This window comes from Zalophus californianus, chromosome 1, assembly GCF_009762305.2.
Source record: "Zalophus californianus isolate mZalCal1 chromosome 1, mZalCal1.pri.v2, whole genome shotgun sequence".
In the NCBI taxonomy this organism is placed as follows: Eukaryota; Metazoa; Chordata; class Mammalia; order Carnivora; family Otariidae; genus Zalophus; species Zalophus californianus.
This window is the reverse complement of record NC_045595.1, coordinates 207333747-207356365: the sequence shown is the minus strand read 5'-3', so window position 1 is coordinate 207356365 and position 22619 is coordinate 207333747. Positions and strand designations below refer to the sequence as shown.

The 22619-nt window shown below is 44.9% G+C and overlaps 1 protein-coding gene across 5 annotated transcripts in view; it reads left to right on the top strand.

The window, feature by feature from the left end:
• The window catches only part of HLCS (holocarboxylase synthetase), a 229684-nt gene that overhangs the window by 10994 nt on the left and 196071 nt on the right, over nt 1-22619 (top strand). For 2 of the 5 annotated variants that reach the window (XM_027584862.2, XM_027584866.2), the window contains exons 1-2: nt 2528-2779; nt 6043-6180. In XM_027584862.2, coding sequence (XP_027440663.1) covers nt 2585-2779; nt 6043-6180 — 333 coding nt within the window. In that variant the 5' untranslated portion in view covers nt 2528-2584. Of the gene's footprint in view, nt 1-2527; nt 2780-6042; nt 6181-22619 lie in introns of those variants that run through there. The other 3 variants (XM_027584867.2, XM_027584863.2, XM_027584864.2) reach the window with 2 other exon arrangements.

Here is a 22619-nt window from a genome sequence, read left to right as displayed (position 1 = left end):
ACCTCACCAACTTCTCAGTTCATTTTCACCCACTGTGGTCCCCATTCTTTATAACCCAGAGCTGTACAGGGGCGCCTGGGTGGCTCAGATGGTTGAGCGTCTGCCTTCGGCTTGGGTCATGATCCCGGGGTCCTGGGATCGAGCCCCACGTTGGGCTCCTGGCTCGGCGGGGAGCCTGCTTCTCCCTCTCCCTCTGCCTCTCTCCCTGCTCATGCTCTCTCTCTATCTCTGGGTCTCAAATGAATAAATAAATCTTAAAAAAAAAAAATAATGCAGAGCTGTACATACAATTGGCCCCCACCCTTCCCCATGATGTCTTCCGAGACCATGACATCTGGAAGCACCTTAGGGCAAACCTGGAAAGTTCCTACTCTGGCTCGATGCAGTTATGGTGTCTGGGAAGGTGGGGTTACAAAGCTCTTAAGGAACTTGGAAGAACTAGAGATGTTTGTGACCTTCAGGTAGAGGAGATGACCTCTTCATACCTAGCTGGAGTGGAGAGGCTGTGTCCTTAGAACCATAATTCAGCAAACTCCAAGAACGCTATCTGAAGGGCTTCAGGGTTTATCATTTTGTAAAGCTTTTTCATTTTCTCATTCCTAACTTCTTAGCTCTGTGTTATCCTGGAAGGACTAAAGCCTTCCTCAGTGGGATTCATTCATTCCTTCCTCCAGTGACACAATGACCCAGTTTTAGGCCTTGTGACCGTGCAGGAACTCCCTTCCCAAATGCCACTGTCCTGCAGGAAAGTGGAAGATTCGGCTTCAGCCCCGCTCATCACTTACTGTCTTTCTTCTATTTCTGGTCCACTGTGATGCTTATCTTGTTTCTGAGGCCGGTTTTTGCTTTTCAGATTCTCTCTTTTAAAATCTATTGTTGCTGTATGCACTGGGAAAAAGTTCCTGTCACCTGACTAAATCTGAAGTTCTGAAAGTGGGTTTTCTATACCGCTGTTTTAAAGCAGATGAATAAATGGTCAGGGCACTTTAAACATCTATCGTTGGATTAAGGAAGACCTGGGAGTGGTGTACCTGATTGCTATTGCATTATGCCTTCTACTTATAGCAAAGGCCAGAGCAGGAAGCAGCGCAGGGAAAATCTTTGCTATATTTCAGAATTGCTGGGGACGCTGTTTTTTTTTGCAAATTGCCTTTTATTATTTTTTTTAAAGATTTATTTATTAGAATGCGCACATGAGCTGGTGGGGGAGGGGAAGGGAGAGAGGGCAGGGGAGAGGAGAGCCGATCTCAAGCCAACTTCCTGCTGCACGGGGACCCTGACAGGGGCTTAATCCTATGACCCTCATCATGACCTGAGCCGAAATGAGGAGTCCACGCTTAACTGACTGAGCTACCGAGGCGCCCTGCAAACTGCCTTTTAACACATGAGGGGGTGCCTGGGTGGCTCAGTCGTTAAGCGTCTGCCTTCGGCTTAGGTCATGATCGCAGGGTCCTGGGATCCTGCATTGGGCTTCCTGCTCTGTGGGAAGCCTGCTTCTCCCTCTCCCACTCCCCCTGCTTGTGTTCCCCCTCTCACTGTCTCTCTCTGTCAAATAAATAAAATCTTAAAAAAAACCCCAAAAAACCCAAATGAGGTTCCATGGGTGAGAGCTCTGTCACCATCAGGAATAATTATGCTTCTTTTAGGAACGAGAACATTGAATCATAACTGATGAGTTTCCCTTTTTCTTCTGGTCTTAGGATGCTCACAAATTGGTGACCCACATGCGCAAGAACACCAGGCAGCCTTTTTAGTGCTGGTCTGTCTTCAACTTGTTTTCAGTCCTTATTTTAAAATATTTAGAGTCCCCCCCAAAATATATATATATAAAATATACAGTTGCATTGTATATATAATATATATAGTGCATTGTGAATTTATGTAATTTATTGTAAAATCATTTTTTTAAGGATTTTATTTATTTATTTGGACAGAGAGAGACAGCAAGAGAGGGAATACAAGCAAGAAGAGTTGGAGAGTAGAAGCAGGCTGCCTGCTGAGCAGGGAGTCGATGTGGGGCTCGATCCCAGGACCCTGGGACCATGACCCCAGCGGAAGGCAGACGCTTAACGACTGAGCCACACCCAGGCGCCCCTGTAAAATCATTTTTGCAATAAGGTCTAGAATAATCTAATAAACCCAGTCTCACTTTATTTTCCCAGCTGGAACTGGGTAGAGGCTGTATGTTAGTTGAGTAACTAACCAGTATGGTACTAGTTAATGTACACATACCCGCAGCCCCTTCTTCAATCTGGCTCCCAGCTCTCCAAGAAAGGGAGGACAGACTTTGGCTTAAACCAGCCAAATGGGCCTAATCCCTGGTCTCCAACCTTATCAACCTCCTCTTCCTAACGCCTCTTTTCTCCCTCCTTCACACCTTCCCCCACTAGTGTGGGGGCGGGGGGGGCACCCAAGCTCAGGCCTCCCTCCATCCTCACCGCCTTCCCCAGCCCGCGCGGCCTCACCCCTATGGCACGGCCTCTTCCGGCCCGCGGGAGGGCGGGCGTGGGGCGGGGCCGGGCGGGAGAGGAGAGCCGGTGGTGCGAGCGTCCGGGGCTCGCGCCCCGCCGCCGGCCGGCCGGCCATGCTCATCACGCTGTGCTACCTCTACCTGTGGGCGCGCTGGGGGCGCCGACCGGCCGCGCTCGTGCGCGCCACGGTTCAGCGGCTGCGCGCCTCGCGCTGCTCCTTCACCTTCTGCGGCGCGGCCGCGCGGCCCCAGGGCGCCCGCGTGTGCTTGAGCCGCGGCGGCCGCGTCTTCTGCGTCGGCGAGAGCCAGGTGGGCGGGCGCGGGGCCGGCGGGGTGCGGGGCGGGGCCGGGGGCGCGCGCGGGGGGCGGGGCCGACGGGAGGCGCGGCCTCGGGGCGCAGTCGGCCGGAAACGCCGGCGGGCCCCGCACTGCCCCCGGGCTGTGCGAGCCGGGAGGTCTCGGGCTTGGGGTCCTTGCGGGGGCCCGGCTTCGGGTTACCTCTGCGTGCGATATCCTCGGGAGCCCGGACGGGGGCGGACCAGAGGCCCGGAGCTGCGCCAGGCAGCACTGTCCCCGGCGTGCCGGGTCGACTGTATGCGGATGCATGGCTCCTGCCTTTCCAAATCTGGCGATTAGCACTGCCCACCTGGAGTGTCTTTTCTGACATCCTCTCCTCCATTGTGGCTGCATTTGGGTTGAACCTGAATTCACAGAAAGACAGCAGATCGTCAGCCTCTGTCAGATATCTCCGAGGGGACAAAACGGCCCTGTCAGTGGCGAGTTTTACCAACCAGGGCGCCCCACTTTGCATCTCTTTGACTTCGGTCTGCACACAGACTTTGTTTTTGACCCAATACTTAGCCTGATAGCTGCAAGTTCAGCAGGCTCTTTCACCTGCGGGTCGTTTAGCAAAACCAATGTCCCCTTTCTGTAAAAGGGGACAGCAGTTCCATCCATTCAGCTGTTGGAGGTGGACTTGACTTGACGGTGCAGTTCTGCCCAGATTTCCACTGACATCACTAACACTGTTTTCATTAGCCTTTAAGTGTTTACTTTTAATCGGTTTGTTTCCCTTTCCTCTTCCCTCCGGAAAGTTGGCTCACTTTTACCATTAAAGTAAGATTTTCTACGTGTGCGAAACTATAACACCCGCGTGGGAATTAAAATCTTATCTCAGGTTTGAGTACTTTGTTGTATGCTTAAGTATGGAATTATATCGTGCTACTAGCAAATCAAAAATACGCTTCCTTGTTAGTATACTATAACACACAGAAAATGAGTAACTGTTCTCTCAGTTCTGAGAGAGTGCTTAGCTAGGATCACTTAGATGCAAGACAGCGAGACACTCATTCCACTTGAGGGCCCAATGAACTAAATAGGGCTTCATTCTCTCAAGGAACCAAGATTGAGAGAAATAACAAAATAAAGAAAAATCGAGGGGTGCTTTTTTCTATTGCAGTGGTTGACAATCTGGATTCATTTACTTAAAATAAACTTTAAGATTTGAATTAGAGGGGTGCCTGGGTGGCTCAGTCCATTAAGGGTCTGCCTTCTGCTCAGGTCAGGATCCTGGGGTCCTGGGATCTAGCCCCCCCCATCAGGCTCCTTGCTCAGTGGGGAGCCTGCTTCTCTCCCTCTCCCTCTGCTGCTCCCCTGCTTGTGCTTTCTCTCTGTCAAATAAATAAAGAAAATCTTAAAAAAAAAAAAAAGATTTCAATTAGAGTAAACATTTTGGACATTCAAAAATGTTGGGATGTAAATATTTTTAATTTTCTTGGAAGACAGTTTTACTTTTTGAACATCTCCATGACTTTACTGATCTGCTAACTACCATAACTATAACCAGGGCTTTTCAGCTTTTTTCCTACCGCTCCAGCCTACTCTGGGGGTACCACTGCCAAGCTAGCTTTGGGTTTTCGGGGATTCTGGAACCTGATGCTATGCTCCTGCTCTTTGAAGTTAACTTTGCCTCACCGTAGAGTTGCTCAGATATTATTGTCTCAAGGAGATGTTCCTCATTCTTCACACTAGATGGGATGGGCCTGCGCTGTGCCCTCATACACTTTAAATCACCCTTCATATTTCTAGTTTTTATCTTTTTCTCCCTAGGAATTGGGTCTTTTTAGCTTAGCTTAGCAGCTTGCCCTGTGATAGTCACTCAGTATTTCAGTGAATGAAGGAGTGGTTAGTGGTTGTTGGGTTTCAGCTCTGATGGGTAAAGCCTGTGATTGGAAAACTTGACTGTGATTAGCTCCTGTTGATTTCAGCTATGAAATATGGTGGGGCTAATGATTTGGTTTGCTAGCTACCTTGTCAGTCTACCTGGACTAAAGTAACTTTACAGAAATGAATCTTAACGTCTTTGTTGTCTCCTTACTTCATATATTTAGAATCAGATGCATAGAATGTGTAGTGTATATAATTGAAGTTCCCACAGAAATGGTAACTATAACCAAAGAGTTTATACACACTGGAAATTTTAAGCTTTTTGTTTAATATACACATGTTCTGTGTTTGAGTAAGGTGGACAATCTTTTTTGTTGTTAACTGCTATATTTATTTTTTATTTTTTTAAGATTTTATTTGAGAGAGAGAGAATGAGAGACAGCATGAGAGGGAGGAGGGTCAGAGGGAGAAGCAGACTCCCTGCTGAGCAGGGAGCCCGATGTGGGACTCCATCCCGGGACTCCAGGATCATGACCTGAGCCGAAGGCAGTCGCTTAACCAACTGAGCAACCCAGGCGCCGTGTTAACTGCTATACTGATAATTATGTTAACCCATGGAGAGGTGTTTTCTCTCCCCCAAATTTTCGTTCATTAATTAGTTCAGTCGATATTTATTAATGGTCTACTATGTGCCAGGTTACTAGGCCAGGTGGAAACGCCTTCTGATCCTCCCAGATCAAAAGGGCAGATGTGAATTGGTAAACAGGGTGTGGAGCCTGACCTTTTTTTGGTGGTGATAAAAGGGCTCACCCCTGCAGCCTTAGATGTCCGCTTTTCTGCTCTGGATATGCATTGTTTTTAGTGGTTTAAAGCCTTTAAAATTCACTTACTGTCCTTTTAGAGAGGTTTCAGGAGGGAGAGCACAGATAAACGGACAAATCCAATCTGATAACCAATGCTGATGCTATCTATAATGGCTAGAGGAAATGGAAGAAGAGTTCTTCAGGTTTCTATTAGTAATGGGTTTCTTTTGACCAGCATGCACTCCTGAGCCTCCTCACCTTTAAATGTGCTTCTGAGTTGTGAGTTGGGAAGCTCCTCATGCTGCAAGCAGTAAGGAATGGTGGGGGTAAGCCCAGCTTCAGAATTAATGGTAGGTCACACATATCTAGAGATGTTAAAGTTGTCATGGATCATAGAAGGGATCTTGCAGGTGTTTAAATAGTCACAGTTTAACCAGAGGCTCAGGGTTAATGTGGTCTGTAGGAGGAGAGCATACGATTAACTTATTTAGATTCCACCTGGAATTACAGAGGAGGGGAGGTCTCAGATGTTAATATAAGTGACAGTTGTGATTTGAAGTGATATTGAATCCCCTTTTTGTGTGTTTCTTTCCCTCTGCCCAGTCCATTGATGACTTGAACAAATGGGCCCTGTTTCTTGTCTCTCCTTTTATACTTGAAGCAGAACACATAGCATTTGTGACAGAGAGCATTTGGGTGCAAGGTGAGAGTTTACAGAGACCGGCTTCCTCTTCAGAAACCGTGAGTAAAATGTTTTTCACTTGTGTCCCAAAAGGAAATGATGTCTTAACCAAAAGTAAATTTGTTTTTTTCCCCTGTTCTTTCCTGGCCTTTGTGACCCCGTTTCTTTTGTGGACATTTTGGGTTAAAGAAAAATGTATTATTAAAATCATTTTCACCTGTTTCTTTTTACTTTTTTTAATGTGGCTGCTAGAAAAAGTGCCTGGGTGGCTTGTGTTTGTGGCTCACATCATGTTTTCACTGGGCAGCGCTGCTGGAGGGGCATCTAACCCATCCCTCCACTTCTTCAAATCGGCCCGAGTGGTTAACTCAGATTGCCAGGCACTTCCTAGACATCTCCCCTGGAGTATTCTGAAAACACTTCAACTTAATGACTTGTCTAAAAGTAGTTGCTTCTATTTCTCTGCTGGAAAAGAAAGAGAGTCTCAGAGGAACACCGCAGCCTGTTCTTCCTCTCACCTCCTGCGTCCCTCCCGCCACGCAGGTCCAAATTCTACTGATGCCCCTTCCCCGACCGTCTCCACTCGCCTCCTTCATTACCACTGCTTGTTTCATGCTCAGCCTCAGATCTTCTGGTCTAGACCATGGAAATGTCATCCTGTCTTGTGTCTGTGGGTTTTCCTCTTGATGGCCAGGGTTCTCTTTCTAGACACAAATCCAGGGAAACACACTGTTGCTCAAGCTTCAGGGGGCGCCTTCTCACCAGGCAGGGTCATGCCCTGAGGCCCGTGGAAGTCTGACCTAAGCCCCTCTTGTGGATGTCTTCCCCTTGGGTATCTGTGATGAGTCCTTGCCTTGCCGCCTTCACTCAGCCACCCTGTGATCCCTGCCTGCCACTTGGTAATCCAGTAGGGGTTTTGCTGATCATAGCCACTGTCACTGGATTTCCATTTTACAAACACCATCTTTTTTTTTTTTTATTAAAGATTTTTATTTATTTATTGAGAGAGAGAGAGAATGGTAGAGAGAGAGCATGAGAGGGAAGAAGGTCAGAGGGAGAAGCAGACTCCCTGCTGAGCAGGGAGCCCGATGCGGGACTCGATCCTGGGACTCCAGGATCATGACCTGAGCCGAAGGCAGTCGCCTAACCAACTGAGCCCCCCAGGCACCCTACAAACACCATCTTTAAGCCATTGTATTGGGATGAGAGAAAAGGAAGAGAGGAGGAAGACTAGACAAAAATTGACTAGAATTCAAGGTAGACTGACATAAGGGCCATGAGATCGGTAAAGATATTTAAAGGAGAGCAAGAAACTGTGTTTGGGGGGGCGCCTGGGTGGCTCAGTCGTTGAGCGTCTGCCTTCGGCTCAGGTCATGATCACAGGGTCCTGGGATCGAGCCCCACATCGGGCTCCCTGCTCAGCGGGGAGTCAGCTTCTCCCTCTCCCACTCCCCCTGCTTGTGTTCCTGCTCTCAATCTCTCTCTCTCTCTGTCAAATAAGTAAATAAAATCTTAAAAAAAAAAAAAGAAAGAAACTGTGTTTGGGACTCAGAAGGGGCTTAAGGTTTGGCAGGTGGTCCGAGAGCCGCCAGTGTGCTGTGACGTTCCATTCCCTCCTGATGTTTTATCGACTTAGGATGATGGTAATAATACCATTTATCCAGCCCCTGCTAGGCATTTTACATACATTGCTGCAATGCTTACAATTCTGTACGATATTATTCTTGTCATTTTAAAGAGAAGAAAACTGAAGCCCTAAGATAAATTCTTTCTTCCTTCCTTCCTTTCTTTCTCTTTCTTTCTTTCTCTCTCTCCTTTCTTTCTCTTTTCTCTCTCTCTCTCTCTTTCTTTCTTTTCTTTCTTTCTTTCTTTCTTTCTCTCTCCTTTCTTTCTCTTTTTTCTCTTTCTTTCTTTCTTTCTCTTTCTTTCTCTCTCTCTCTCTCTCTTTCTCTCTTTCTCTTTCTCTTTCTCTCTTTCTTTCTTTCTTTTCTGAGGGATAAGGAGAAGCAGGTTCCCCACTGAGCAGAGGGAGCCCAGATGCGGGACTAGATCCTAGGATCCGGGGATCATGACCTGAGCCGAAGGCAGATGCTTAACGACTGAGCCACCCAGGTGCCCCTTAAAGGGCATTTCTAAAGCCACCAGCTGCTAAGTGGCAGATAAAGTTTTAGCCAGTGTCCGTACCCTTTTTAGGAGCCAGAGGAATGCATTAGTAGTTTTAAAGAGATCTAGACATAGCCGTTTTCTAGTCGTAACCGCAAAGCTTATATTAACCTGAGGCCAATCCAGCAATGCTTGTAGCTCTTCTCCTGTGTTTGGTAGAAAGATGCTGACGGGTGATGTGAAGTTTTTTGGTGAACTCAAGCGTAATTTTTATACGCAGAAGAAAAGACTATTCAGAAACTTCCTTTTTGTTTAAAACAATGATTTTCAATGTATTAAAATTACAAATTATCAATTAGGTTGAATTGTGAAATGGCCAATATTGGCTTTTTTTTTTTTTTTTTCCTTAACCTATGAAGAGTCCATTCATGGTAACCTAACTGTTCTGATTTGGGCTTTTAAGTCCTAATTTGCCATTCTTAGAAATTTAGCAAAAGTTTGTGATCACGTTTGGTGGAATTTCTGGATAATATTTGTCCTGTTTAGAAGCTCAAATATCTTAAAACATTGTAGTTTATTTTGGGACTCTAGCACAGACTTGGATTAATCCTAATCCTTGATCAAAATGTATTCTTATCATTGGTTCATGTATGGCCCTCATTCGCTGATGAATTTGAAATTATATAATAAATACCCACGAATTCACCACTGAGTATGGAAATGGAACGTGTGTACCTGTGTGATCCCCCAGAGTCTGTCCACCTATTCTGCCCCCCCTGCCCCTATCTTCTCCCTCCCCAAACCAATTTCTTTTTTAAGATTTTATTTATTTATTTGAGAGAGAGAGAATGAGAGATAGAGAGCACGAGAGGGAAGAGGGTCAGAGGGAGAAGCAGACTCCCCGCCGAGCAGGGAGCCTGATGCGGGACTCGATTCCGGGACTTCAGGATCATGACCTGGGCCGAAAGCAGTCGCTTAACCAACTGAGCCACCCAGGCTCCCCCAAACCAATTTCTTTTTAAATACATAAGTCATCTGGGTGAACAAACATCATCTTTTTTTTTTTTAAGTAAAACTTTTTTTTAATGTTTTATTGATTTATTAATGAGAGCCAGAGAGAGAGAGAGAGAGGCAGAGGCAGAGGCAGAGGGAGAAGCAGGCTCCCCGCCTAGCAGGGAGGCCGATGCGGGGCTCGATCCCAGGACCCCGGGATCATGACCTGAGCCGAAGGCAGACACTTAACCATCTGAGCCACCCAGGTGCCCCCTAAATAAAACTTTTATTTCAGAAAAGTTGCAAAGATAATGTAGAGTTCCCATATATCCCAGTTTCCCGCATTAACACATCTTATGGTATCTTTGTTATAACGAACCAATATTAATATGTTATTAAATAAAGTTCACCCTTGATCTCATTTCCTTAGTTTTTACCTAATGTCTTTTTCAAAATGTTCCAAGATCCCATCCAGGATACAGCATCCCGTTTAGCTGTCATTTCTTCTCAGGCTCCTCTTGGATGTGACAGCTTTCTCAGACTTCCCTTGTTTTTGATGACCCTGAGACAAACACCATCTTTCTGAACACTTACATAATTCTTATCAATTATTAAACTTAGAGTAAGCTTGATGCTTTCTTAGATATGCTATATTACTTGTATATTTAGTAAGATTTCAACTTAAAACCAAGGCCAAAATTTCTTAAAATATTGCCATTACCTAAAATAGGCACAGGTTCCTCCTTAACACAAAATGTGACTGCTGTGTTCTTGATTTCCTAAATTGTTGTTCCTTAATTGTACATCTTTATGGGGTTCAAACACATAGAGCATCTGAAGGAACATAGTTACTGTGTTATGGAGGGTAGAGGCTAAATTACTGTAACAGAGACCCAGAACTGCTTGGGAGCAAAAAGCTAGAAGCTTCTTTCTCCCTCGGGGAGGTGGTTCTGCTCTGTAAGGCCATCCAGGGACCCAGTTCCCTTCTGTCGTGTTGCTCTGTTCTCTCCCCTCTGCCAGCCTCATTCACTCTCTAGGTAGAGGCTGGTTTGTACTACCCTTACACTGTTGTCAACCTTATGCACATTCTAGCCCCCCAGGTTGGGGGAAGGTGTGGGCAGCCAGCTTCCTCTTTAAAAACTCTGATCCAGAAGTTTTACAGGCCACTCATGCACCTGTTCTGTTAGCTGCAGGGCAGGCTGGGAACTGTAGTCTTAGCTGGACAGTCATGGGTTGAAGGGAAGAACGAAAGACTAGATATTGGGAGATAATTAGCATTTTTCACAGTTATCATTTCATTTAACATATGTTCTAATGAAGATTTAATTAAGATCTTGCTTAATGGCAACAACTTATTTCTTAATTTTCTGAGATAGAAAGATGCCTACCCACCCAGGAAAGACAGCTACTGTCCAGATAATTCATTTTATTTATGATCAGAGGGTTTGGTGGATCTTGCAATCAGGAGCCGGAGACATTCAGAGCTATTTTTTTGACCACTCTGGCTATTACACCATACTTCATTTTATAAGTTGGGCCTTAAAACTTATAAAGGAATCGGTCTCAGGCACCTGTCTGGGCTCAGTTGGTAGAGCATGCAACTCTTGATCTCAGGGTTGTGAGTTCAAGCCCTGCATTGGGCATGGAGCCCACTTTAAAAAAGAAATTGAGGGGCGCAGCAAGATGGCGGAGGAGTAGGAGACCTGGATTTCGTCTGGTCTCAGGAATTCAGCTGAATAGGGATCAAACCATTCTGAACACCTACGAACTCAACAGAAGATCAAAGAGGAGAGTAGCAACAACTCTCTGAACAGAGAAGCGACCACTTACTGGAAGGTAGGATGTGTGGAGTAGTGAATCCGAGGCGATATTCGGGAGGATAGACGGCGGGGGAGGGGGCCTCCGTTGGCTGCTTCTGGCAAGTGATAGAGCCGCGGAGCACAAAATCGGAACTTTTAGAAGCCGGCTCCGCTGAGCGACTCGCTCCAGTGGCTAAGCCGGGGGTGGAATCCTCCCGGGACAGTGTGGTCTCAGGACCCTCGGGGTCACAGAAAGACCGGGGGTGCCTGAGTGCGGCAGAGCTCCCAGGTATCGGAGCGGGGAAGCCGGCTGCAGAGATGGAGCCGAGGCGCGGGCTCTCAGCTCGGGGTGGCCATAAACTGTGATCCGCGGCCCAGTCGGGCCACTGCTCCTCCAGCAGGGACCCAACAAGCGGCAGAACCGGGGAGACTCCCCTTCCTCTCCCGGGAGGAGCGGCGCAGGAGCGCACCGCAGGGATCTGCTGGGTTTGGAGACTCCACACAGGGTCAGGTGCCAGAGATAGAAACGCTCGGTCACAGGCCGGGTGAGCGCGGAGTGCGGCCGGAGACCGGGGAGATGGGAGTGACTGCTTTTCTCTGGGGGCGCACTGAGGAGCGGGGCCCGAGTTCACAGCTCCTCCGGGCGGAGATTGGGAGGCCACCATTTTCACCCTGGTCCTCCAAAGCTGTACCAAGACCTTGCAGGGAACAAAAGCTCCTGAGGTCAAACCCGAGCAGCCTCCTTAGCCCGGACTCACAAGGCCGGGGCAATTCCGCCTCCGGCAAAGACATTTGGGAACCACGGCAACAGGCCCCTCCCCCAGAAGATCAGCACGAACAGTCAGCAAGCCAAGACCAAGTTTACCGATCAAGGAGAATGGGAGAACTCCAGCGCTAGGGGAATACTGCACATAGAATTCATGGCTTTTTTACCATAATTCATTAGTTTTTCAAAGTTAATTTTTTAACTGTTTTTTGTTTTTTTTGAAAATTTTTCCCTTTTTCAACCAACATCTTATCAATCCCTTTTCGTTTTTTATTTTTCATTTTTAGAGTCATATTTTATCCCTTTATAGTAGTTACCCTTATTTTTGGCATATATGTATAAGTTGTTCTCTCTTTAAAATTTTGAGATACAGTTTCTTCTAACAGATCAAAGTATACCCTAAATCACTAGTGTATGGCTTTGTTCTAGTCTCCTGCCTGATCACAGTCTCCCATTTTTTTCTTTTCTTTTTTCTTTTTTTTTTAAATCTTCTTCTTTCTTCTTTCAAACAACTTCTTATCAATTCCGTTTATAAAACCTTTTATAATTTTCATCTTTACAGTCATCTTCCATCCCTTCATTGTATCAACCCTTATTTTGTACATATATAAGTCTTTCTTCCTTTAAAATTTTAGGAGGCACTTTCTTCTAACAGACCAAAATACGCCCAAAATCTAGTGTGTGATCTATGCACTAGCCTGATCATATTTGATCATATTCTGTTTTTTTTTGTTTTGTTCTGTTTTTGTTTGTTTTTATCTTTTTCTTTTTTTTTTTTCTCTTTCTTTTTTCTTTCTTTCCCTTTCTTTTCCCCTGGTTTCAGGTCTTTTCTGATTTGTATAGTGTATATTTGCTGGGGACTTTGTTAACCTGTTAGCATTTTGTTCTCTCATTCATCTGTTCTCCTCTGGACAAAATGACAAGACGAAAAAAATCACCTCAGCAAAAAGAACAAGAGGTAGTACCGTCAGGCAGGGACCTACTCAATATGGACATTAGTACGATGTCGGACCTCGAGTTCAGATTCATGACTTTAAGGATACTAGCTGGGCTTGAAAAAAGCGTGGATGTTATTAGAGAAACCCTTTCTGGAGAAATAAAAGACCTAAAATCTAACCAAGTCGAAATCAAAAGGGCTATTAATGAGGTACAATAAAAAATGGGGGCACTAACTGCTAGGATAAATGAGGCAGAAGAGAGAATCAGCGATATAGAAGACCAAATGATGGAAAATAAAGAGGCTGAGAAAAAGAGAGATAAACAACTACAGGATCACGAGGGCAGAATTCGAGAGATAAGGGATATGATAAGACGAAACAACATTAGAATAATTGGGATCCCAGAAGAAGAAGAAAGAGAGAGAGGGGCAGAAGGTATATTGGAGCAAATTATAGCAGAGAACTTCCCTAATGTGGGGAAGGAAACAGGCATCAAAATCCAGGAGGCACAGAGAACCCCTCTCAAAATCAATAAAAATAGGTCAACACCCTGACATCTAATAGTAAAACTTACGAGTCTTAGAGACAAAGAGAAAATCCTGAAAGCAGTTCGGGAGAAGAGATATGTAACCTACAATGGTAGAAACATTAGATTGGCAACCGACCTATCCACAGAGACCTGGCAGGCCAGAAAGGACGGGCATGATATCTTCAGAGCACTAAACGAGAAAAATATGGAGCCAAGAATACTATATCCAGCAATGCTGTCACTGAAAATAGAAGGAGAGGTAAAAAGCTTCCAGGACAAACAGAAACTAAAGGAATTTGCAAACATGAAACCAGCCCTCCAAGAAATATTGAAAGGGGTCCTCTAAGCAAAGAGAGAGCCTAAAAGCAGCATAGATCAGAAAGGAACACAGACAATATACAGTCACAGTCACCTTACAGGCAATACAATGACACTAAATTCATACCTTTCAATAGTTACCCTGAATGTAAGTGGGCTAAATGCCCCAATCAAAAGACACAGGCTATCAGATTGGATTAAAAAACAAGACCCATCCATATGCTGTCTGCAAGAGACTCATTTTAGACCCAAAGACACCCCCAGATTGAAAGTGAGGGGGTGGAAAACCATTTACCATGCTAATGGAAACCAGAAGAAAGCTGGGGTGGCAATTCTTATATCAGACAAATTAGATTTTAAAACAAAGACTGTAATAAGAGATGAAGAAGGACACTATATCCTATTTAAAGGGTGTATCCAACAAGAAGATCTAACAATTGTAAATATCTATGCCCCTAACATGGGAGCAGCCAATTATATAAGGCAATTAATAACAAAAGCAAAGAAACACATTGACAACAATACAATAATAATGGGGGACTTTAACACCCCCCTGACTGAAATGGACAGATCATCTAAGCAAAAGATCAACAAGGAAATAAAGACTTTAAATGAAACACTGGACCAAATGGACTTCACAGACATATTCAGAACATTCCATCCCAAAGCAACGGAATACACATTCTTCTCTAGTGCCCATGGAACATTCTCCAGAATTCATCACATCCTAGGTCACAAATCAGGTCTCCACCGGTACCAAAAGACTGGGATTATTACCTGCATATTTTCAGACCACAATGGTTTGAAACTAGAACTCAATCACAAGAGGAAAGTCGGAAAGAACTCAAATACATGGAGGCTAAAGAGCATCCTACTAAAGAATGAATGGGTCAACCAGGAAATTAAAGAAGAGGTAAAAAAATTCATGGATACCAATGAAAATGAAAACACAACTGTTCAAAATCTTTTGGATACAGCAAAGGCAGTCCTAAGAGGGAAGTATATAGCAATACAAGCCTTTCTCAAGAAACAAGAAAGGTCTCCAATACACAACCTAACCCTACACCTAAAGGAGCTAGAGGAAGAACAGCAAATAAAGCCTAAACCCAGCAGGAGAAGAGAAATCATAAAGATCAGAGCAGAAATCAATGAACTAGAAACCAAAAGAACAGTTGAAGAGATCAACGAAACTAGGAGCTGGCTCTTTGAAAGAATTAACAAGATTGAGAAACCCCTGGTCAGACTTATCAAAAAGAAAAGAGAAATGACCCAAATCAACAAAATCATGAATCAAAGAGGAGAGATTACAACCACACCAAAGAAATACAAACAATTATAAGAACATATTATGAGCAACTCTATGCCAGCAAATTAGATAACCTAGAAGAAATGGGTGCATTTCTAGAGATGTATCAACTACCAAAACTGAACCAGGAAGAAATAGAAAACCTGAACAGACCTATAACCACTAAGGAAATTGAAGCAGTCATCAAAAATCTCCCAACAAACAAAAGCCCAGGGCCAGATGGCTTCCCAGGGGAATTCTATCAGACATTTCAAGAAGAATTAATACCTATTCTCCTGAAACTGTTCCAAAAAATAGAAATGGAAGGAAAATGTCCAAACTCATTTTATGAGGCCACCATTACCTTGATCCCAAAACCAGACAAAGACCTCATCAAAGAGGAGAATTACAGACCAATATCCTTGATGAACATGGATGCAAAAATTCTCACCAAAATACTAGCCAACAGGATCCAACAGTACATTAAAAGGATTATTCACCATGACCAAGTGAGATTTATCCCTGGGCTGCAAGGCTGGTTCAACATCTGCAAATCAATCAACGTGATACGATACATTAACAAAAGAAAGAATAAGAGTCATATGATCCTCTCAATAGATGCAGAAAAAGTATTTGACAAAGTACAGCATCCTTTCTTGATCAAAACTCTTCAGAGTATAGGGATAGAGGGTACATACCTCAATATCATAAAAGACATCTGTGGAAAACCTACAGCGAATATCATTCTGAATGGGGAAAAGCTGAGAGCTTTTCCCCTAAGGTCAGGAACGCGTCAGGGATGTCCACTCTCACCACTGCTATTCAACATAGTATTAGAAGTCCTAGCCACAGCAATCAGACAACAAAAAGAAATCAAAGGCATCCAAATCAGCAAAGAAGTCAAACTCTCACTCTTTGCAGATGATATGATACTTTATGTGGAAAACCCAAAAGACTCCACCCCAAAACGGCTAGAACTCATACCGGAATTCAGTAAGGTAGCAGGATATAAAATCAATGCACAGAAATCAGTGGCATTCCTATACACCAACAACAAGACAGAAGAGAGACAAATCAAGGAGTCGATCCCATTTACAATTGCACCCAAAACCATAAGATACTAGGAATAAATTTAAGCAAAGAGGCAAAGGATCTGTACTCAGAAAACTATAAAATACTCATGAAAGAAATTGAAGAAGACACAAAGAAATGGAAAAACGTTCCATGCTCATGGATTGGAAGAACAAACATTGTGAAGATGTCAATGCTACCTAGAGCTATCTACACATTCACTGCAATCCCCATCAAAATACCATCCACTTTTTTCAAAGAAATGGAACAGATAATCCTAAAATTTGTATGGAACCAGAAGAGACCCCGAATAGCCAGAGGAATGTTGAAAAAGAAAAGCAAAGCTGGTGGCATCACAATTCCGGACTTCCAGCTCTATTACAAAGCTGTCATCATCAAGACAGTATGGTACTGGCACAAAAACAGACACAGAGATCAATGGAACAGAATCGAGAGCCCAGAAATGGACCCTCAACTCTATGGTCAACTAATCTTTGACAAAGCAGGAAAGAATGTCCAATGGAATAAAGACAGTCTCTTCAACAAATGGTATTGGGAAAATTGGACAGCCACATGCAGAAGAATGAAACTGGACCATTTCCTTACACGACACACAAAAATAGACTCCAAATGGTTGAAAGACCTAAACGTGAGACAGGAGTCCATCAAAATCCTAAAGGAGAACACAGGTAGCAACCTCTTCGACCTCAGCTGCAGCAACTTCTTCCTAGAAACATCGCCAAAGGAAAGGGAAGCAAGGACAAAAATGAACTATTGGGATTTCATCAAGATGAAAAGCTTTTGCACAGCAAAAGAAACAGTCCACAAAACCAAAAGACAACCGACAGAATGGAAGAAAATATTTGCAAATGACATATCAGATAAAGGGCTAGTATCCAAAATCTATAAAGAACTTATCAAACTCAACACCCAAAGAACAAAGAATCCAATCAAGAAATGGGCAGAAGACATGAACAGACATTTTTCCAAAGAAGACATCCAAATGGCCAACAGACACATGAAAAAGTGCTCAACATCGCTCGGCATCAGGGAAATCCAAATCAAAACCTCAATGAGATACCACCTCACACCCGTCAGAATGGCTAGAATTAACAAGTCAGGAAACGACAGATGTTGGCGGGGCTGTGGAGAAAGGGGAACCCTCCTACACTGTTGGTGGGAATGCAAGCTGGTGCAACCACTCTGGAAAACGGTATGGAGGTTCCTCAAACAGTTGAAAATAGAGCTACCATACAATCTAGCGATTGCACTACTGGGTATTTACCCCAAAGATACAAATGTAGGAATCCGAAGGGGTACGTGCTCCCCAATGTTTATAGCAGCCATGTCCACAATAGCCAAACTGTGGAAAGAGCCAAGATATCCATCGACAGATGAATGGATAAAGAAGGTTTGGTATATATACACAATGGAATATTATGCAGCCATCAAAAGGAATGAGATCTTGCCATTTGCAACGACGTGGATGGAACTGGAGGGTGTTATGCTGAGTGAAATAAGTCAATCAGAGAAAGACATGTATCATATGACCTCGCTGATATGAGGAATTTTTAACCTCAGGAAACAAACTGAGGGTTGCTGGAGTGGTGGGGTGTGGGAGGGATGGGGTGGCTGGGTGATAGGCAGTGGGGAGGGTATGTGCTATGGTGAGCGCTGTGAATCGTGCAAGACTGTTGAATCACAGATGTGTCCTGAAACAAATAATGCAATATATGTTAAGAAAAAAAAAAGAAGAAGATAGCAGGAGGGGAAGAATGAAGGGGAGTAAGTCGGAGGGGGAGACGAACCATGAGATACGATGGACTCTGAAAAACAATCTGAGGGTTCTAGAGGGGAGGAGGGTGGGGGGATGCGTTAGCCTGGTGATGGGTATTAAAGAGGGCACGTTCTGCGTGGAGCACTGGGTGTTATGCACAAACAATGAATCATGGAACACTACATCAAAAACTAATGATGTAATGTATTGTTATTAACATAACAATAAAAAATAAAAATAAAAAATAAAAAATAAATTGATCTCATAGCTCACTAACTCTGCAGTTCTCATTTGGGTTGATTGCTTAATGGGATTTTGCATTTTGGGGGGCTTCTATGAATCTGTATTTTGCACTTAACTCTAAAGTTATTTGAGTTGGGGTGCCTGGGTGGCTCAGTTGTTAAGCAGCTGCCTTCGGCTCAGGTCGTGATCCTGGGGTCCTGGGATCGAGCCCTGCATCCTGCTCCCTGCTGCTCTGCAGGAAGCCTGCTTCTCCCTCTCCCACTCCCCCTGCTTGTGTTCCTTCTCTCGTTGTGTCTGTCAAATAAATAAATAAAATCTTTAAAAAAAAAATAGTCATTTGAGTTTAACAGGACCCTAAGATATTAAATTGAAAATATATGTGTAAGGAAGACTTTTGAACTTGATGAGATGTCAACATTCTTTCATATTTCTAGTATTATGGAACTCTTACAGATATTTAAAATATCTTTTTGAATTTTGGATATCTCAAATGGCTTTCTTTTTAAAAAAAATCAAAAAAAATATTTTATTGACTTATTAGAGAGAGAGAGAGAAAGCACAAGAGGGCGAGGGGTAGCAGGCGAAAGAGAAGCAGACTCCCTGCTGAGCAGGGAGCCCAACACGGGGCTCAGTCTCAGGACCCTGAGATCATGACCTGAGCCAAAACCAAGAGTTGGACGCTTAACTGACTGAGCCACCCAGGCACCCCTCAAATGGCTTTCATTTGTGGTCATTGTATAGACCCCAACAACAAATAAATGAATCTTAGGAATTCAGTTGTTAAAAAAAATGTAGCATTCATATATTCATATTTTCACTAAGTCATTCATTAACATATTTATTGAACATCTACTCTGTTCCAATTATTTTGCTAAGGTGCCATAACAAATACCAGTGGAGCATGGTAGATTCAGCTCAATTTTCAGTATCTTCTGTAATGACATTGGCAGTCTTGTTTAGTAAGAATCGATGACCCAAAAGTCATACATAATTCTTTTTTTTTTTTTAAAGATTTTATTTATTTATTTGCCAGAGAGATAGAGAGCACAAGTAGGCAGAAAGACAGGCAGAGGGAGAGGGAGAAGCAGGCTCCCCGCCGAACAGGGAGCCCGATGCCGGACTCAATCCCAGGACCCTGGGATCATGACCTGAGCCGAAGGCAGCTGCCCAACCAACTGAGCCACCCAGGTGCCCCCATACATAACTCTTTTGTTGCCAAAAATTCACTTATGTTCCTTGTACTTGCTATCAAGACATTCATTCATTCATTCATCCAGGGTTTATCAAGTGCCTATTATATGCCAGCTTGTGTGCCAGGGCTGGGGTTATGTGTCCTATGGAGATGCAAGGTGCATTCAGAGACGATGGTCCCCGTCAACTTAAGGAGCTCACAGTGTGGGAGGGAAGACAGCTAAGTCGATGAACAATTACAATTCACCAGGACAAGTACAATGGGAGGGCATGGATGGGGTGGTGGTGGTGGTGGGCAACCTATCTAGATAGGGGTGAGGTCAGGAAGGACTTTCCGGGGGAGGTAATATCTGAGTTTTAACGGAAAAACAGGAATTTGGTGCAGAGGAGGGAAGGGCTTCCCAGCAGAACGGCAGGTGCAGAAGGACACAGAGGTTTACACCTAGGGACTGGTTCAGTACTGTTGCATCTACAGTAACATGAGTTGGGGGAGTGGCCCAAGGTAAGGCCAGAGGAGAATGATGGGGCTGGACTGTTGTGTGGGAAATTATCTAGATGCAGCAGTAGCTTCTAAGAAACAGGGACGCCTGGCTGGCTACGTCGCTAGAGCATGCAACTCTTTATCTTGGGCTTGTGAGTTTGAGCCCCACATTGGGTGTAGAGATTACTTAAAAATAAAATCTTCAAAAAAAGAAAAAAAACAGAGCCTGACCGGGCAGGCTCTCCCAGCAGTACCAGAGCAGAGAAGCTTGCAGCCCAAGTTAAGATACATGAATCACACAGTTCATTAAATCATTTCAAAACATGCAACAAGAAGCACGTGGAGAGATATGGGGTTAGCTAATGCTTAGGATTAGGTGCCTGCAGGGGGGAAGGACTGCATCCCCGGATCCTGGGCTCTGCCGTGTTTACACGTCCTGCTCTCTGCTGTTATCAGGCTTCCCTGCCGAGAGTGTAGTTACAAGGGTCCGAGAGGAGGTTAAAGCAGGGGGCTCAGCAGATGGACACTTGTTCTGTTGGGGAGACTCAGGACCTGTATGCCTGGAAGAGCTGTGTGCCAGTTGTGATTTTCGTCTGTTTCTAGGCAAACTACACACATGGGGCCCAACTGGGTGGCTGACTCAGGGATGACAGAACTGTCAATCCGGAGGTGGCATGATTCGTGTCTCGATGATACTTAACATTTACTTGGTCTGTCCACGACTCTCTGACTAGGGGTAATACTCCCTTTTCTTCTTTCCTTCTTATCTGTGTTCATTACATGTATGTTCCATTGATGTCATTGATCTTCAGCATGTCTTGTAAGTTACTAACTTGATGAGTTGCGGCCTCCCTGGCCTCCCTGTTCGTTTTTCCTGTTCTCTATGTAGCAGAGCTGAACATTCTTCACTAGTACAACAAATGCACCTAATGCACAGGTCACAGAAGCTTTAAGTGCACTCATTAAAAACTTGGGGCTTTATCCTAGGGACGGTAGTTTTTGGTGGATAGTGGATCATTCGTGCAGATTGGGAATACGGCAGGAAGGACTGGTGGAGGGGTTGCTGTAAGGAATGCAGTTTTGTGCATTGTTTTGGTCAGCTCTGCTGAAATAACAGAGGACCCTAGCATCTCACTGGTTTCTAACAACAAATCTTGGTTTCTTGCTCAGCTTAGGTGTAGGCTCAGCAGGTTCGCTGTTGCTGTTTCAAGCTATGATTCTGCTCCAGGCTCTGCTCCATGCATCCTTCTCGTGCAGGGCCCCGGGCTGAGGGAGCATGTCTGTCTGGGGACGTGCCATTCACGCGCTGAGTGGAGGGATAGGAACTGGCAGGGACTCAGTGTAGTAGATTGTCCTGTGCGATGGGACTTCCAAGGAGAGATCCTAAGACCCTTGGCAGCTTCTGCCTGGGCTCTTGGAACTCAGTTCCCTTGCTGCCAAGGAAGGACACTCCAGCTGGTGGGCAGCTCTAACTTGCCAGCTATGTGAGGGAGCCGTCCTGGAAGTAGATCATCCGGGCCCAGTTGAGGCACCCTAGTCTCATGGAGCAGAGTGGAACTGTCCCTGCCAAGCCCTGCCCACATTTGAGACTGAGCAAAATAAATGAGTAACTTAAGCCACTGCATTTTGGGGTGCTTTGTTACTCCGCAATGGGTAACGAGAACACTTGGGATGTCTTTTTTTTGATTTATTTATTTACTTACTTGAGAGAGAGAGAGCACATGTGCGCACAAGCTGGGGGAGGGGCAGAAAGAGAGGGAGAAGCAGGCTCCCTGCTGAGCAGGGAGCCCGATGTGGGGCTCGATCCCAGGACCCTGATGCCCAACCGACTGAACCACCCAGGCGCTCCACACTTGGGATGTCTTTTAAGACTTTAGCTCTTCCTCAGCTTGCCAGCATCAGTGGGATGGGCATGGGAAGTGGGCAGTGAGCGGTTGGGGAGGCTAATGCAGTACAACTTAGACGGGGGGCTCAGGGGCTTATGGGACTCCTCCAGGACACAAGGAAAGTAAAAAGGCTGTGACAACAAGGGTATTTCTCTTATTTTCTGACTGACTCTCAGGTACTCAGAAAATTAAGGTCCCTGGGCCCCCCCTCTTCCTGGGGTGTCTGGTCAGTCCTGGGTTTGTAGCCCCACGTGGTTTCACCTGCAAGCTTGTCGTGTCAGCTCCTGCTAGCTATGTAGTCATGATGTCCTTTATACTGTCACTTGATTTTCCAACACCCTTCTCCTGAAAGCGCCATAGGGCATATTATCTTTTCCAAATAATAGAGCGTGAGAATGAAGTTTGTAGCCATCCTTTGTTCTCTGTGTTTCCAGACCTGAAGGTCCAGGGATAACCGCCTTCCGTCGCTCTCTGAGCTTCACATTCCTCCCATGTCTGCGTGTCTCACCCTCCTTCATCCAGTTTATCGCTAGAAATTTTAAAAACCTAGCGTGTAATTAAGTTGGTTTGGAAGAAAGGAATAAGAGCCGGACACATTAGCAACATCAAGTATGTGACTCCGCAGAACAGATTGTTTTAGTTTAAACTGAACTTGTTTCAGTCTGGGTTCTTCAGAGAAGCCGAGCCAGCAGGAGTAGGGGTGTGCACGCGTGTGTGCATGGCGCATGCACGCCCCTCTACATATACGTGTATATATAAATATACATATATGGGGGGGAGGTGGCAGGGAGAGAGAGACAGAGACATTTATTTTAAGGAACTGGCTCACCTGATTGTGGAGTTTGCAGGTCCTGAATTTGCAGGGCCGGCCAAGAGGTGGGGCACCCAGGGAAGAGTAGGTGTGGCTGCTTGAGTCAGGGGGTTATCTGGGGGGGCAGAATTCCTTCTTCCTTGGGGGACCTCAGTCTTTTTCTCAGAAGGTCTTTAACATTTAAATCAGTGGACTTTGGTGTCTCCTGGGTGGCTCAGTCTGTTGCACGTCCAACTCCTGATTTTTGGTTCATGTCATAATCTTGGGGTCCTGGGATCAAGCCCCGCATCAGGCCCTGTGCTTAGTG